This window comes from Oculina patagonica, chromosome 9, assembly GCF_052425735.1.
Source record: "Oculina patagonica isolate OP01 chromosome 9, crgOcupat, whole genome shotgun sequence".
Classification (NCBI taxonomy): Eukaryota; Metazoa; Cnidaria; class Anthozoa; order Scleractinia; family Oculinidae; genus Oculina; species Oculina patagonica.
This window is the reverse complement of record NC_135766.1, coordinates 23,324,858-23,341,781: the sequence shown is the minus strand read 5'-3', so window position 1 is coordinate 23,341,781 and position 16,924 is coordinate 23,324,858. Positions and strand designations below refer to the sequence as shown.

At 38.3% G+C, this 16,924-nt stretch overlaps 3 protein-coding genes across 10 annotated transcripts in view; 1 reads left to right on the top strand and 2 right to left on the bottom strand.

Moving 5' to 3' along the window:
• LOC144666873 (uncharacterized) overlaps positions 1-16,924 on the bottom strand; it is a 63,208-nt gene that overhangs the window by 7,884 nt on the left and 38,400 nt on the right. The gene's annotated exons all lie outside the window — the stretch shown is intronic.
• Positions 1-16,924, bottom strand: part of LOC144666872 (uncharacterized) — a 93,352-nt gene that overhangs the window by 70,219 nt on the left and 6,209 nt on the right. For 5 of the 8 annotated variants that reach the window (XM_078528290.1, XM_078528291.1, XM_078528288.1 and 2 more), the window contains exons 3-4: positions 6,632-8,248; positions 4,542-4,924 (exon numbers count right to left, since the gene is read on the bottom strand). The exons of 2 other annotated variants lie outside the window; for them this stretch is intronic. In XM_078528290.1, coding sequence (XP_078384416.1) covers positions 4,542-4,924; positions 6,632-8,248 — 2,000 coding nt within the window. The remainder of the gene's footprint in view (positions 1-4,541; positions 4,925-6,631; positions 8,249-16,924) is intronic. One more of the 8 variants, XM_078528280.1, reaches the window with a different exon arrangement.
• The window catches only part of LOC144666892 (uncharacterized), a 106,507-nt gene continuing 99,318 nt past the window's right edge, over positions 9,736-16,924 (top strand). Inside the window, exon 1 of the mRNA XM_078528326.1 lies at positions 9,736-10,040. The gene's annotated coding sequence lies outside the window, so the exon portion shown is untranslated. The remainder of the gene's footprint in view (positions 10,041-16,924) is intronic.

The following is a 16,924-nucleotide window of genomic DNA, read 5'->3' as shown; positions in this document are numbered from 1 at the left end:
AAAGGGAGTTGACTGTATAATTTAATAACCTGCCGATTAATTTCTACAGCACGCTTTATCGTGTAGAAAGGGAAAACCCTACTGTAATAATCAGGGCATAGTTTCGGAGGAAACAAATATAAGTTGATTAGTTTACATATTTTTTTAAAACTGAATTCATGAAAGTTAAAAATAGTTTAGAACTGAAAAGATGACTTTCTTTCTTTGTTTTCTTCTCCTATAAATAAACCCCTTGAGGCGGCTGGTATATTGGAGGATAATTCCCGAGGCTGATAGATCGTCTTTCAACCAAGGGCATTAACCCCCTACACAGCAAAGCTGCCACGGGGCTGCAGCTAGCTGCCAAACACAAGACAATCCTCATTAAAATACCATGACATTGCTGTGACAGGCAAAGTCCGGTGAAATGACACAAAACACTTGACTATGACCACCCCCCCCCCCCCCCCTAACAAGCCAGTAATTGAACGCCTGACCCTGGGCTCCCTAGGGCTGCTAGCTCTACCCCTCAGCTACCCGCCACGACCTTCCAACCTTTGCAGAGTTCACCTTTTGCCGAATCAGTATAGATTTTGACACAACATGGACATGGAAAGGTTCAGGGGGCACCCGGTCGGTGCCCGACTCCCCGTCCTCGGCTGGTTAGCAAGGCCTGCAGCCGTTTGGGACGTCTCGGTGATTTTACGCTGGCATAATCTGCCTTGTTTCAACAAAAGGTGCCCGGCCGGTTGACAGAAAGGCTTGAAATTCACCAACAGCCACCCTCCCTCCCTGAGGTCCCCTGGCTAGACCACGCGATCGTTGGCTATCTATTTTCAGCAATAAGAAATATAAGAAGTTGGTGAATTATGAACTTCTGGAAATATTCATGTTTTCTGTTTCTTACCATGTCATGAAAAGGGCGAATAGTTATCAACTGTTTGAATACGTCAATCAGCCACTGAGCTTCTAATACAACTGTGCTGCGGTGCTTGATTATCTGTCCAAGGTCATGGTAGAAATCCAGCATGGTGGTTAGCTCATCCTTATCTTCTATGAAACAGACTTTCTGGGCAATGGTTTCAAGTTGTTCGATGGTCAAGTAATAAGTTTTTTCGGTAACCAAAGCTTCAACAACCTTTTCGAAGTTGAACCACCTGGTCATAAATAACAATTGAAATGGAAAACAACGGATGAGTAATCTTAGTTTGTCACATCCACCTTAGTTTTGTTAAAGACGCGTATTTCCACAGAGGCATATGCAAACACGAGAAAAAGTTTGGAATAATTCGAAAGTTTGTACGAAGCCGTAAAACAGAAAAAGTCGGCTAAAAATAACTACTTTTCAATTCTCTCAAACTTCCTCGAGGGTTTGCATTAGGTCAAAACAGGTCAGGTAAGCCCTTGCCAAACGGTAATGCAAGTGGACACAAGTAGTCGCAAGTTGAACTTGCTTACAGACTTGCGTTTGTTGGCCAAACGGACTCGCTAGTGTACTCGCGAGTACAAAAAAGCCATTTCAATGCCACTGCGCGCGCTGCAACTCAGTACTTGAAGAAAACAGCAAGACTTGCGTTGGGTGTCCAAACGGTGTAAAACTTGCGTTGACTTGCGTGCAAATTTGATCTCGACCAAAGTGAACTCAATTCAACGCAAGTGTACGCAAGTCCTGGCCAAACGGTCTCGCAAGATGACGCAAGTTGAAAACGTGCGTCTACTTGCTGCCTCGTACCCAGGCGCCGGTTGGCCGGACGGTAAAGGCGGTAAGGCGGGAAAACAGGGAGCGTGGGGGTTGATAGTTCAAAACGCCAAGCAAACCGTGTACGTCAGTCCCACAACACCAGGCGAACCGTGCACTACCAAGGAGGGAGACGCCTGGGGACGAGGCAGCGTCAACTTGCGTCTCCGTTTGGCCAGTCCTTTAAGAAGAAAACTACCTAACTGGCGTGACGCGTAATATTAAGTTTGTGAGTTCGGTAACGCGTGCGTTTATCGCGTGTGGAGTCACAGTTTGAAGATTTGCAATTTCTCGAGGATTTTGCGTGCAGCTTTAGTTCCTATATATATTGCGTTACTGTTTGGTGAATTTGTTCGATTAAACGTGCTTTTTTCTGAGGAGTTTTTCGTTACCGCCTTACGAACACTGAGCTTTATGGCAAAAGTTTTTAGGGCTTTAATTTCTACTGCAGAAATATATTGGGCTTCAAGCAGCAGAACGATGTGGCTCCAAACTCAACAGCGAAAATTTAAGAGCTCTTGGTCTCTGGCTACTCCCCGCCCCGCTTATTGGGATCCTAAATAAATTATCAAGAGAAACAGTTTGTTGTGCAATCATTGTACATACCTCACCGGTACCTCTTCTCCTATGTACGGCTCTTGCTTTAACACCTTCATGACTCCTGTCTGGAGTTTACCAACTCCAGAATCTGACGAGGAACGTGTATTATCAATGGAGATAAAAGGCCGGATCACATGTCTGCTGCAGTACTTTTTAGAAATTTCTTTCTGAATCTGCAATTCCATTTTCTCGATTTCTTGACATGGTTTGTCGGCGTGTGTTCCTACAATGAATACTGGAGGGCGGAGATACGGAAGCTCTTTCTCAGCTCTTTCTTGTTTTGTTGGACAGGTTCCACTGACTGAAACAAGCCACGACAACAAATCATCCAGATTTGTTTGACCATTTGGGTTTTCTAAACGTACATCATGAATTCCTTGTCTGACACATGGCTCAGCGGTGCCGTTCAAATCTTTGCTGAGATTGCACACGAGGAGATATATTGCTCTTCGAGACAAAAATACTGGATGGCTAGCATAATATAGATGCTGCCCGGCAAAGTCCCACAGATCTACATCGACGACTGGCTCTGTTGACGTGCTATCGGTGTGCAAGTTTAAACCTTCCAGATGCTGAATGAGGTACTGTGTGAATTCTTCTGGAGGTAAAGCTGGATCAATCTTCAACTGAGGGACTTCTGTTGCATTTTTACTTTTTCCATCAGTGTGATGATCATCATGATCATTCTTGGCAGTAGCTTTTTCTACTTTGTCGGATGATGAGAACATGGCTGAATCCTTGTGGCTGCTCGTATAGTCATTGACAACAACCTAAAATAAAGAAAATATATTTTCTCAAAATGTTTAGTTATTGGTGTACATAATTGCAATATTTTTTTTTCAGTTATTCTGGATATCACAAAAACTGAATCTGATAATTTTATAATTATACATTGTTAAAAAAAGTTGCGATCTTAAGATCGGATGTTTCGTTCCTTGGTTTATCTTTCCTGTACTGACAATTTCATCCCAAAGTTTACCCTGCTGCTAGCTGATATGGTTTTTTCTTATTTTCAGTATCATCATCATCAGAAAATTTATCTAAGTTTCAGGAACTTCTAGCGTGCCTTTTATATGGCCCACTAATCGGGGACACTTTTAGTTAAGAATTACAAAATAATATTTACTTATTGAAAAAAATGGAATACAGCATATATTTAGTAAAAACCTAATCTTTCAAGGTTAGCCTAAACAGATTCTTAAATTAATGGTAGTTAACTCAAATTTAGGCTATTTAGGTTCTTAATAGGTTCTTATTTCTGAGGAAAATTTACATTGTTGCTATTAGAACTTTTGATGATATTCGGCCTATTATTTGTATTAAATTTGCATACCACATAAGTGTTTAATGTAAACATGAAGCACTTATCATTCAGAACATTACACTATATACATGTACAGTAATGCCTTGTCCAAACCTATTTTCCCAAAAGTAAACATTTTTAATCAATTTTAGAAAATAAGATCATATTTCCAAATTTTAGGCTTAATAGGTTCTTATAAAAAGGAGTACTAATTTGAAAAATGTTAGGTTCTTACTCGCGGGTTTTTACTGTATCTACATCTTTATAATCCACCTTTTGCTCCGTATTACGTGACAAGACACATGACACGAGTTGTGGTTAATTTCTACATTCCTGTGTAAGGGTTCTCCGAATTCCTTATTTAAATTCCTGTAAACATGCGACTGCTCTCTACAGATGACAGCAAAACAGACTTGTTACCTTAAGCTTATTACACAAAAGTTAGAAAAGTTTGCGCTTCCTATTTAGTTCTAACACCTAAACAGGGAAAATACTTAGATATTTTGTTTTGTAAAACATGTTCAAAGACCTCATTTGCCGCTTAAACACATTTAAAGAGCTGGTCGGCCATACTTTTACACCCTCACTATGCCACGCTGAAAGTCATAGGAAAGCCATCTAATGTAACCATTCATTTAACAGGTAAATAAATAACTGTGTTATTCTGCAATGCTCCGTGAATATCTGCTTCTTGAAGTCAAGAAATTATTACGTAACATCATCTTGATCAGGAAAATTCTCACTTGCGTTTAGTATACTTTCAACATTAATAGTTAATAGTTTTATAAGGTATTTTAATTGGTGTCCCCAATTAGCCCACAAGGGCTAAATACATAGACACGAAAATAAAGTTTTTACTTACTTACTTTACTTATACATTTACATAATATATGTGTCAATGCTTAAAGTTTTATAACCAACCTGATTCATGTGGGATCTTTTTATCTTTGGCACATCTTGAACTTTTAAGTCCACATTTGCTTCTTTGTCAAGTTCTCCAGCTGCCATCCTCGCAAGTTCTTGTACAAATTGAGACACACCTATCTTGTCATCTATGCGCTGCCAATTCTTAACCTGATCAACGTCAACTTTAAATGATGATGGGTCGACCTCAATTCCATCAGTACTCTGCTCTTCGGGGTCAAATGGCATACCCAGGAGGGATTTCTTGAGACTTGTCTTTCCCGCACGTTCTTGACCGATAAACATGATACGCGCACGGTAAACCTTTACCTTTCCCATCCTCAGAGCATTTTCATAGGCAAGCTTTGCTCTTGGTCCTCGTGCTTTAATCTCATTAGGAACTGTAAATGAAACACTTAAAGCTGTAAATCTTGGGAAGTGAAACATTAAAGAACATTGCTAGTTAAATGGAGCCATTTTTTCATGGTGGTGTCGTCGTACCCAAATCTTTCAAAACATAGCTTATTTACCTTGGTAGTACTTCTCTAAAGGTGGATTTCCACTGTCGCGTTTTTGTTTACGCACGTTAACGCGCGTAAAAATTATAAACGTACGTAAAATGAAATTTTACGCGCGCGATTACGTGCGTCGAATTTACGTTGTCCAATTTCCAATGCCACGTTTTTTTCCAGGTATTTACGCACGTGACGCGCACGTTTACGCGCGTAGCGATTTTGGGGGTTTTGAAAAAAGTTGAACCGAGTTCAACTTTTTTCGCGGCTGTCTGCGGTTACGCAACGATTTACCCAATCATACTTTTGGATTTCGTCACATGACACCACTTACCATGTGGAAAACCATTTTGTTTTAAATCGCCCATCGATTTACTTGGGAAAACATTCAGACGTAGAAATACTTCTCATCGAGAAAGTCTTAACATTTCAAGAAATAATCTATAGAACTGGCTACAGAACCAAATTACACGAACGCAGTAGTGAAAGAAAACGCCTGGCGTCAGGTCACGTAGGCTTTGAACCGGGAATCCGGGAAGGTCGCCTCAAATCTTCTTTTACTTGATGGTGTCTTTCGGAAGTATTTATAAAATGCCTCTTGGTCATATTCACGCATTTCTTTTTCTAGCGTGTGGTACAAAATGTTTCCTGGCAGCCATGTTGGAAGAGTCAAACAACAAGATATTTGCATAAAAATGTTAATGATTTATTCCCAAAGGAAAAACAATTTATTGTTTCACTCCTCCAATATGGCCGACAATCACGCACTCTATTCACCAACTTGATAATTCAGTATGGCGGGCATTTACGCACGTTCAACGCTTTTTATTACTTTTTACGCGACAATGGAAATTTGCCTACGTATCTTTTTTTACGCACGTTTTACGTACGTAAATATTTACGCGTCAGTGGAAATCCACCTTAAGGAAAGGAAACCCAATAGCCATAAACCTGTTATTTGTCAATGCGTTGGTATGAAACGTCGCGCAAAACAAATTCCAAAATTAAATTTTTTCAGTGTGTAAAATTTCCGTCAACATTGTATATTTATATATTCTATATTTTCCGTGCATTAACTCTCTACCTTTGTTTTTCTAGACAATCAACGCTACAAATAGAAACCAAAGGACGATATTTGTGTTAAAGTGAAATGGTTTTTAGTTTGCCTATTGTTAATTTTGGCATTATGGGATTTAAGTTTGATATTTTATCATAAATACAGACTTCAAGCCGATGATATTCAAGTGAAAATGGGTATACACACAAATTAAAGCGGAAGAAAACATCATGGCGACTTGTAGATTTTAAAAAGTACATGAACGAAAACCAGTGAATTAATTGCAGAATAGAGGAAAGAACTTGAAATTCGGCATCAAGAAACAACTTAAAATGTTTAACAAATACTTTGGATTATCATGTGTGCATCTATTATAACTTAAATAGTTTCCGTATAGCAAAGAAAATATTACAAAAATCGCAAAACGCAAGACCCGCAAAAAGAAAACTGTCTACTTGACCTAGTCATGAAAAAAGAAAACACGCAACAGCAATAGAAAATAAAACCTTGGTTTGAACAGGACCAACGTAATACGTTACCTAAGCTGTCATGTGAAAGTTCTCCAGCTAAATCTTCATCTTTCAAATCTCCACGCGTTCGTTCTACTCCATCACTTTCTCTCATGTCCGAATATAGTTTATTATATACTATGGCTTGTTCAAAATCTCCAAGATCACCATACAATTTCCCCAGTAATTCGTACGCTAGTTTTTCTCCAGTTTCATCCACTACTTCCTTGGCAATTCTTAAGCTTAGTTTATGATGTTCAATGGCTTGTTTGTTATCTCCAAGTCCGTGATAGGAAGCACCCAAATTTCCGTACGCTCGTCCTTCCATTTTTCTATCTCCTACCTCCTTGGCAATACTTAAGCATAGTTTACCATATTCCATGGCTTGTTTGTGATCTCCAAGTCCGTTATAGAAAAAACCCAAATTTAGGTACGCTTGTCCTTCCAGTTTTCTAGCTCCTTCCTCCTTGGTAATACTTACGCATAGTTTATAATATTTAATGGCTTGTTTGTAATCTCCAAGTCCGTTATAGGAAACACCCAAATTTAGGTACGCTTTTCCTTCCTCTTTTCTATCTCCTACCTCCTTGGTAATACTTACGCATAGTTTATAATATTCAATGGCTTGTTTGTAATCTCCAAGTCCGTTATAGGAAAAACCCAAATTTAGGTACGCGTATCCTTCCTCTTTTCTATCTCCTACCTCATTGGCAATACTTAAGCATAGTTTATGATATTCAATGGCTTGTTTGTAATCTCCAAGTCCGTTATAGGAAACACCCAAACTTCGGTACGCTTGTCCTTCCTCTTTTCTATCTCCTACCTCCTTGGCAATACTTAAGCACAGTTTATGATATTCAATGGATTGTTTGTAATCTCCAAGTCCGTTATAGGAAAAACCCAACTCTCCGTACGCTTTTCCTTCCAGTTTTCTATCTCCTACCTCATTGGCAATACTTAAGCACAGTTTAAGATATTCAATGGCTTGTTTGTAATTTCCAAGTCCGTTATAGGAAAAACCCAACTTTCCGTACGCTTGTCCTTCCAGTTTTCTATCTCCTACCTCATTGGCAATACTTAAGCACAGTTTAAGATATTCAATGGCTTGTTTGTAATATCCAAGTCCGTTATAGGAGTTACCCAAATTTTGGTACGCTTGTCCTTCCAGTTTTCTATCTTCGACCTCCTTGGCAATACTTAAGCATAGTTTATGATATTCAATGGCTTGCTTGTAATCTCCAAGTCCGTTATAGGAACCAGCCAAATTTCCGTACGCTATTCCTTCCATTTTTCTATCTCCTACCTCCTTGACAATACTTAAACATAGTGTATGATATTCAATGGCTTGTTTGTAATCTCCAAGTTCGTTATAGCATACACCCAAATTTCCGTACGCTTGTCCTTCCAGTTTTCTATCTCCTACCTCCTTGGCAATACTTAAGCATAGTGTATGGTATTCAATGGCTTGTTTGTAATCTCCAAGTCCGTGATACGATGAAGCAAGATTTTGATACGCTTGAAAGAGTTCAGCCTTATTTCCCTTATCCTTGGCAATGCTCAAACGTTGTTTAAAATATTCTATACGCTGTGTATCTTTCGAATCCCTTGTAATACTCTGGTGTGATTGTACAGGAGCTGTCTCCATTCCTATTAAAGGATGAAATACAAATACTAAAATGAATAACAGCTGTAATACGCACTCTCTGAATTTACTGCCCACTGAACAAGCGGTTTAGCAGTTGTGCGTCGGATTTGTGCCCTGTTCACTAAACCACGTGGTCTGTAGGCTACTTAAGGTGGCCAGCGGATATTTATGAGGCTGACAGTTCCCTTTTTTAAGCGCGTTTTAAAATGGGAAAACGTGCAGCGATTGCTTAGATTTTTGAGAATCTGAATAAATAATGCTTAAATTATATAAAATGATACATTTTATGGCGATCAAACGCGATTTGTTTAAGTTATGAGCGATTTTCGGAAGCCTTCGTTTTTAATAAAATGCGATTATTTTTAAAATGCCACGGTGAATTTTTCTGTAATTACCCCAAAATGCTGCCAAACAGTTGAAGTTTACTCACAACAACTTACAGGAAAATCCATTCGTAGATTTCCTGAACGAGCGACATCTTTATTTTGCCTTTGAAAACTGTTGTGTTTTGGGTCTGTCTTGACCGTCGCATAAATTTGATACTTATAATAACCCAATACCAGCCAGTTTTGAGGCTGGTGTCACCTTAATCTTGTGTGTAACAGTTAAAAAGATCGTGTATATACATCAAATGTTAGCAGTCAATAAAGATGGATGGTTTTCAGCCGAATTTTTGAAAATATCAAACAAATGACGTTATTTCAAATTGCGAAAAAGTTGTCGATTTGTTTTGCATTTTTTTAAAGCTGCAGCTAGAACAGGATATTGCAAAGGTTTGTGCCGAGTTTCAGCGTGTTCCTTTCATACGGTTTGAAGAATTTCGGTCGCAAAGTTAGGTACATTTGCTTTCCAAGTTCTGGTCGCTTTGTAAACTCCACATTCGAATGAAATTATACTGTTGTTTTCGAAGAGAGGTGTTACTTTCAAATTCCGCATGATCTTCTGTCACTTGGAAATAACACAGCCTGAAATAGTTACTACTAAAATGACAAATACCGTACTTGCACATGTATTCCCTGACGGCAGAAGATCGTGCACGTGCGGAATTTGGAAGTAACACCTCTCTGCGAACAACAACAGAATAATTTCATTCGAAATGCGAGGTTTACAAAGCGATTAGAACTTGGAAAGCAAATGTGTCTGACTTTGCGACCGAAATTCTTCAAACCGTATGAAAGGAACACGCTGAAACTCGGCACAAACCTTTGCAATATCCTGTTCTAGCTGCAGCTTTAAAAAAATGCAAAACAAATCTACAAATTTTTCGCAATTTGAAATAACGCCATTTGTTTGATATTTTCAAAAATTCGGCTGAAAACCATCCATCTTTATTGACTGCTATCATTTGATGTATATACACGATCTTTTTAACTGTTACACACTAGAAATAGCTGACACTAGGTTGCCCCCGAAGTTTCGACGATGTTTATCGGTTTTTAAGTCGTGAATGTAATGAACGACTTATAGCGGTTTGCTGGGTGGTGTAAAACTCGCTTGGTAACCTGGCAATTTTATATTAAGTTTAAATTAAGTTCAAAATGGCGGATGAACGTGGACAAGGGCTGGTTTCCCGAGTTGTAATGCGAACTTGTGGATGTACATCAGGAGAATACGAATATTTTTTCCTTTCTGGAAGGAATTTTTCTAGTGAGGCCAGTGCTCGAATCCACATTTACACACAATGCAACGGAAAGGATGGCCAAGGAAGCAAGAAACTTGCACGCCGATCGATAGCTTATTTTGAAAGTCCGCGGATATGAAATTATCTTTAATTGAAATGCAATCAAATAGTTGGTAAGTAATAAATCACCCTAAATAAGGCTGTATTTTTCACTACAAATTAGTCTCACTCAGAAAGATTAAACTGATGCGTTTCGAAACGATTAGAGATATCTATAGTTGGCTTGCTTTGTCTTTCGGTCGATCATTCATTTGCACGTTCGTCAAGTTTTTGTATCTAGTAATATTTTATATTCGTTGTCACACTCTCGTTAACGAAGTTCCCAAGTACATCTATCTCGTGACATAAACTTAAATCAAAAAATCCTTTGGCATTCGTAGCTCATTAGGTAGCAAGCCTTATGTGAATGATAAATTTGCTCTGCTTTTGAAGGCAAAACTACATTTGTAAACACAGTATTATGCATCAGTCCCTTACAATTATTTTTTCTTCATACACATGGTCTGTCAAAAAAGGGACATATTAGTTCAACTGTGGTAATTGTAGTTCTCCAGGGGTGTATCATTGCACTCAGGTAATTTTTTGCTTTGTCAACATCCACTGAGTGCTATGGGGTAGACATTCAAAGAAATACTGAGAGAGTACTATTGTTAGCGGCTATTATTAAGCGATTTTTTCTGAGCAAGATTTAGCGACTATTTAATATAGGGATTTTCCAAAAACTTCAAAAAATAGTAATATCGTGTAAACCAGCTTTTACTGGCCGGTGATGAACATATGGCTAATTAAGATGAAAATAAATAAAATGTTCAGTAAAAGAAAAAAACTACCGTATCTTGACATTGAATGAACATAAATTGCATTGCCTAAAAGAACAAAGTTACCAGTATCCATTTTTGTGTTCCATTAGGGTGAGAAGGGGGTACCGGGGAGGTACTTGAAATTTGACCAAGACAAATTTTAGCAAGTACTAAATTTAGCGATTTTCGCCCAACTCACTAAAATCGCTAAAATGTAATAGCCACTAATATAACAATAGTAACCTTAAGGTTGATTTCTGTACATGTCCTATGCCTCCCCCCCCCCCCCCCAAATAAATGCATGCAGTCATCTCAGCCGAAAAGGAACCTGGTTGCATGCCATGTTGATAAATAACAAATTGCTTACACTTTCATGGTTTGTTGTACGTGTTGTCCTACAGATTTATTTTAACAAGGCACATAGAATTTTGAATTAATTTACAGATTCGCCAAGACAATATCCTGCAATACAGCACATCACTGAACTCTGCATGGGGCTAGGCTGTCAAGAGGTGTGGGCTGGAATGAACATCCTGCAGTAACTTGTATGAAACACATGATCAGAAAAAGAATTTTATTTCAAATTTACTCTCATTTCACAAACAGTGAATACTGCTCTCTATAAATTGGCTTTTAGCAGACTGTACAGCTTGAAAAATAAAATATTTGGAAGTTATTGTTATTGACTGCTAAAACCAAAGAGTAAAAGATAAACAAGCTTTAAGGTTCAGGGCCCGGTTGCATAAAAATACTTAAGATTACGTGAAATTTTCTGCAGCCATTCCCTGTGCTCTGAGGGGTTTTCTCCCGTGCTTATAAGGATAAATCGGGAGAAAATGTACTAAGGAGCACTGGAAAAACCAAAACGCTTTGAAAACATTCACCGGAACGCAGAGAACTGTTGCAGAAAATCGCCCGCAATCGTAAGTATTTTTATGCAACCGGGCCCTGATCCTTTAATCCAACATGGCCACCAAATCTATGCAGAATGGCTGGCAATGTATAGAGATTATTTAAAAACGAATTAATAAGGCTGATTAAAATGCATTGATGATTTTCGTGGCATGTAAAGGGTAAAGTAAACTTTTTGGTTGAAAGGAAAGATACCAGAAAAGGAAATAAGCAGCAGTTTTCATTTGTTACATGTATCAGGCCTCTGAATTGATAATAAATTATGTTGACTTTACTGTTTCCTGTCAATTTCAATTCTTAGAAGTCACATGTAAGAGGCATCTGTTAGTTTCTTTTAATTATTTGCCTTCTGTCACAGTGTCTGCCATTCTTTAACAGAGAAAAATGTATGTCGAATAATACCACTGTCCTGTATAAAATGGCTGAGTTACCTGGTTATTAACTAAAGAACCCTTTAGCAAATGTGAAACAGTTTGGTGAAAAAAAATTCCCTAGCTTCTTTCCATTACCAGCTTCGCAGCATCTTAAGGTACCTCATATCTTGTTACCACTATACGTGTCTCTCTCAGCATTAATTATTTTACGCTCTGAAATAATCTTCACTTCTTAGCTGCTTAGCTAGAAGGCCTCGATGGACTACTGCATGGTTAGTTTTCAGTTAGAATATGGGGTTATTTATCACTTACCAGCTAGAATTTTAAACATGACTCAACTATGACGTACGTTTAACAGATTTCATAGACAATTACAAAAATTGTCGTTTGTCAGCAGACATTTAAAATTTATTTTGGCTAATTCTGGGCTATCAGTTTATAATATACCACATTCACGACTTTGCTCATAGAGCCTTTGATTCTTTGCTGTTCATCCTTTTCTACAATAGGCCATTTCCGATATATTAATATTCTTACTTGGCTCCGAGGCTTGGGGGAATAAAACAAAAGAAATGATATATTCATTCCTGAACCTCGACGTGATATCTTTTGTTTTATTCCCCCAAGCCTCGGAGCCAAGTTAGAATTTTAATATATCGGAAATGGGCTATTCAGACATTTGATTGGAAATTAATTTTCTATTTTGGATGATTATTAATTATGATACGGTAAATCATTTAATTACAAGAACGCAACAGCATCTTGACATCATTTTGTCATGTTTTGCTGTGGTGGGGGATCTCAGCTAGACTCAAGCTAGACTTTAGAAAAAGTCCGTCGTCTTTATTAATTTAACACGCTGGGACGGTCGACCTATCGCGACTTGCGTGGCTCGTTTTCGCGACTTCGTCGCTTTGAATGGACCGCTTTGCGGGCTCGAATCGAACTCACTTCACTGTGGTAAAGTCTTGATCTCAGCGAGGATAAACTTTAGAAACAGCAAAACGTTTTAAAATTACCATTTGAGCCGGCCCAATTGTTTTATAAGTATATGGGCTGAGAGCCCGAGCATGAAGAATGACATGAGAATGATCAACCTTTAGAAAGAAAAGGATGTCGAAAGAATTTCTTACCTCTGTCAAAGCAAACGCCTGCCGCGAGTTTTAAATAATCACAATGCATCTCGAGATCTCTTTTGAATTTCTTTTCTTGATGCCGCATATCATCTTGTAAAATTAAAATTTCGTCCGGAAGTGGACCGATCAAGACTTGAAGTTTTCTCCATTCAATTAGTTTGTGCCTGGTAAATCACGGTCAGTTGGACAAAGGCTTTCTTATCGTAAATCACGCTTCATGACAACGATCAACTTTTTAAAAGGAAAGGATACCGAAAGAATTTCTCACCTTTGACAATGAAAACGCTTGACTTTCTAAAAGTCGCTCGCTTCTGGTTTCCGGTTTCGCCTGCCGCGAGTCTTAAACAATTATCTCGAGATCTTTTTTTAAATTTCTTGTAAATCTCGTCCGGAGATAGACTGATCAAGGCTTTTCTCAGTTCAAGTAGTTTGCGCTTGGTAATTTTGCGGTTTTGGACTAAGGCTTGCTTATCGTAAATCGCAGACAAATTTGAAGATATGGCTTGATATGTTCGTACGTGTCCCTAGACATATTTCTTCTTCGGCCACTCAGATGTAAAAAATGTGGATTTTCTTACTTCTCTGCGAGTTACTTAGTTAATTATCGCGAAGTCTTTTCAACAATTGCATTGCTTTCGGCTTTTAGACATTGTGAAATGAATAGGCCTCGAATAAAACCACAAATTATCTTTTTCAAAATTCTGCCCAACTGCAATCAACCTTTACAAACTTCGTTTGTTTACTTGTTGTCATCTGTGCACGTGCTCACGCTTTGGGTTGTCATCATCACCCAGTCATCGTTTACTTGCGTCATCATTGACCAATCACCGTACAGGGGATTTTATCACACCTCTCGATACCCACTTGCGGGCTTTCAACCTTGTCGGCATTGCACAACTCCCGATACCATTTGCGCGCTCACTTTGGTCAAATCGAGAATTTTCCTGGTATATACTATATATATACTCTATATTCGCGCGGATTACAATGATGCCTCCTCGGGTTTTGGCCTCTGGGCAGAGGCCAAAACCCTGCGGGGGCAACAAGATTAAGGTGACACCAGCCTCAAAACTGGCTGGTACTGGGTTATTATAAGTATCAAATTTATGCGACGGTCAAGACAGACCCAAAACACAACAGTTTTCAAAGGCAAAATAAAGATGTCGCTCGTTCAGAAAATCTACGGAATGGATTTTCCTGTAAGTTGTTGTGAGTAAACTTCAACTGTTTGGCAGCGTTTTGGGGTAATTAATCGGGCGTGGCCGATTTATAGTTTACCCTTTGGGCGTCCTAGACGATAGTCTCCTGTCGGCTAAAAATGACGGGGATAGCCTGGGTCAATCAGTTTCATTTCAGTTTTGACAGTAAATCGTTGTAGGAACACTGGGTCGACTTTTGGGCTAATCTGCAATCTGGTTCTCTTCTTTACTTCGGCGGGAGGACAGAGAAAAAAGCTTAAGGGGTAAAGTACTAATAATCACCATTGTGAAACTGTAGTTGCTTTGACAAGTTGAAGCTTTTTTTTGTAAATAAAAGGGGTAACGTCATTCATGTCACGCAATGTTTTTGTGGGAAACTTTGAAACTAGACGCTTTGCTGGTTTCTACAAATAGCAGTGTGATCTTTCTCGTGGTATACTGTGGAGTGTCCCACTTGTCACTTGTATTTTCTTGGCATACACACTCGCCTAAAGGCTCGTGTGTATGCCGAGAGGATACGGGTGACTCGTGGGATATTCCATAGTATACCACTCGAAAGCGTCGCATGACTAGTATGTATTAAAAAAAAAAAAAAAAAAAAAAAAGTGATCTGGCGGTACATTTTTTTGAGGCGGACTCCACTTTAAAACTCTTTTTTATATATTTAGCAAGAAGTATGTCGATTTTCATTTCCGCACAGTTGGGCGTCAAAGTCGCTGTCACAAAGAGTGGAATGTTTGCACAACTTGGTTTGGATATACAGTAGAACCCCGGTAACTCGAACTCTGAAGGGAAACGAAAAACAGTTCGAGTTAGCGGGCTTTCGAGTTATCGGGGTCGATTGAATACTTAATTTGCCAAGTTAATAATTGATAGTTTACTGATTTTTCAGCACTACAGTATACAGTACAGTGCAAATTGAACTTATCTTGCCAGAAACTCTAACACGGCCATACATTCTAATGATAAGAGTGGAAAATGGCTGTCAAATACGTGATCTGTTCGTTGCTCAAATCAATGGGCAACCGTGGCGTCTTGCAAGAACCGGAATTCGAGTTTATCGGGGTAAATTTGACCCAAATTTTGTTCAAGGGAAACGAAATTTAGTTCGAGTTAACGGGGTTTTCGAGTTATCCGAGTTCGAGTTAACCGAGTAAAAATGACTGAAAAGTGGGGTCAAATCCAAGGGAAATGGAAGTTTGTTCGAGTAAGCGGGGTTGTTCGAGTTATCCGAGTTCGAGTTACCGGGGTTCTACTGTATTTTAGATTTGACTAGTGACGTTAGTAAGACACTTCTCAAGACGTCAGCAAAACATTGGCAATGTACAGTATTGGTGTGAACTTGAATGGAATTTTTTACGAGATCAGTAAAGCTATCGAATGAAAAGATGACTTGAAAATGAAAACTTCGAATAATTATAATTAAATATCAATTGAATTTTAGATGAGAAATTCCGAAAAAAGACCACATGTTTTGTAAAAATCACAGACAAACATGATCAGGAAAACAAAACAGGCCAATGGGTTTTATTCACGAAAATACAACTTTCTTAAGAAAGAGTTTGTAAACAAGACAATGGAATCGAATTACATTTCAGACGAAATTTGCATACATTTGAACTTGCAAAAAAGAAGTATCTCTGCCGAGACATAACAGCGAGACCTTACATTAATAATTATTGTATTCTGATCTGATTGTTATTTTTTATGCATTAACTATTTGAAAGTGGTTCTCATCGATGAAAACAAAACGGTTTTTCATTCACTGCTTGAAGTATTTATAGACATTCGCTTAATCAAATTACATTCTGCACGAAATATTTTGTATCCATTTGTCCCGAAACTTTGAGGAAATTGAAATCTTTGTGGACAGTACTGCATAAAAGCAGTTCATAGAATTGAATAAAAAGATAAGAACCATATTGATAAAGGAAATTTTAAAACTTTATTTTGGCTCATTTTGACGAAATTCAGGATTTTCAAAGACTGCCAGTAAACGGCTGTATCTTGTCTGTCTCTAACGATTTTGCTACGGTTTCGAACGAGCTAATTTTTCAACATGATATCATGGTAGCGGGCAGAAGTCGGTTCGTTCTGAATTTTTCAATACGGTATACAAGTTACAGGTCAATATACAGACCCTCTGTACAGTAAAAAACGTTTTGGGAACAAACCATTGTGAACTTATTTTCTATGTTGATCAGTAAAAATCCTTAGTACGACATGGGGTTTGTTATCAAGTTCGTTAGTACGTTAATACTGCAAGGTGTATAACCTCAGAGAATTATTATCAAGTGTGTTTTGTTTTATTAGCGGTTTATACTCTAAGGTCTTGGTATGGGAGATCAAAATTAAGGCAAATTTCTGTTATTATCTGATTGCTTGGCACAGATTAGTACGATACTGAATTGGTTAGGAAATGTAAACAAATATTAAATTGAATGAGAGTAGAAATGGAGGGACAGGTGGGGGTGAAAGGCTAAGGAGATGGAAAGGGAGGGAGAATTAAAATCCATGCTTGGTTATATCACGCAACCTTTGACTTCTGTTGTTTTCTCACAAGGACAAAACTTAAG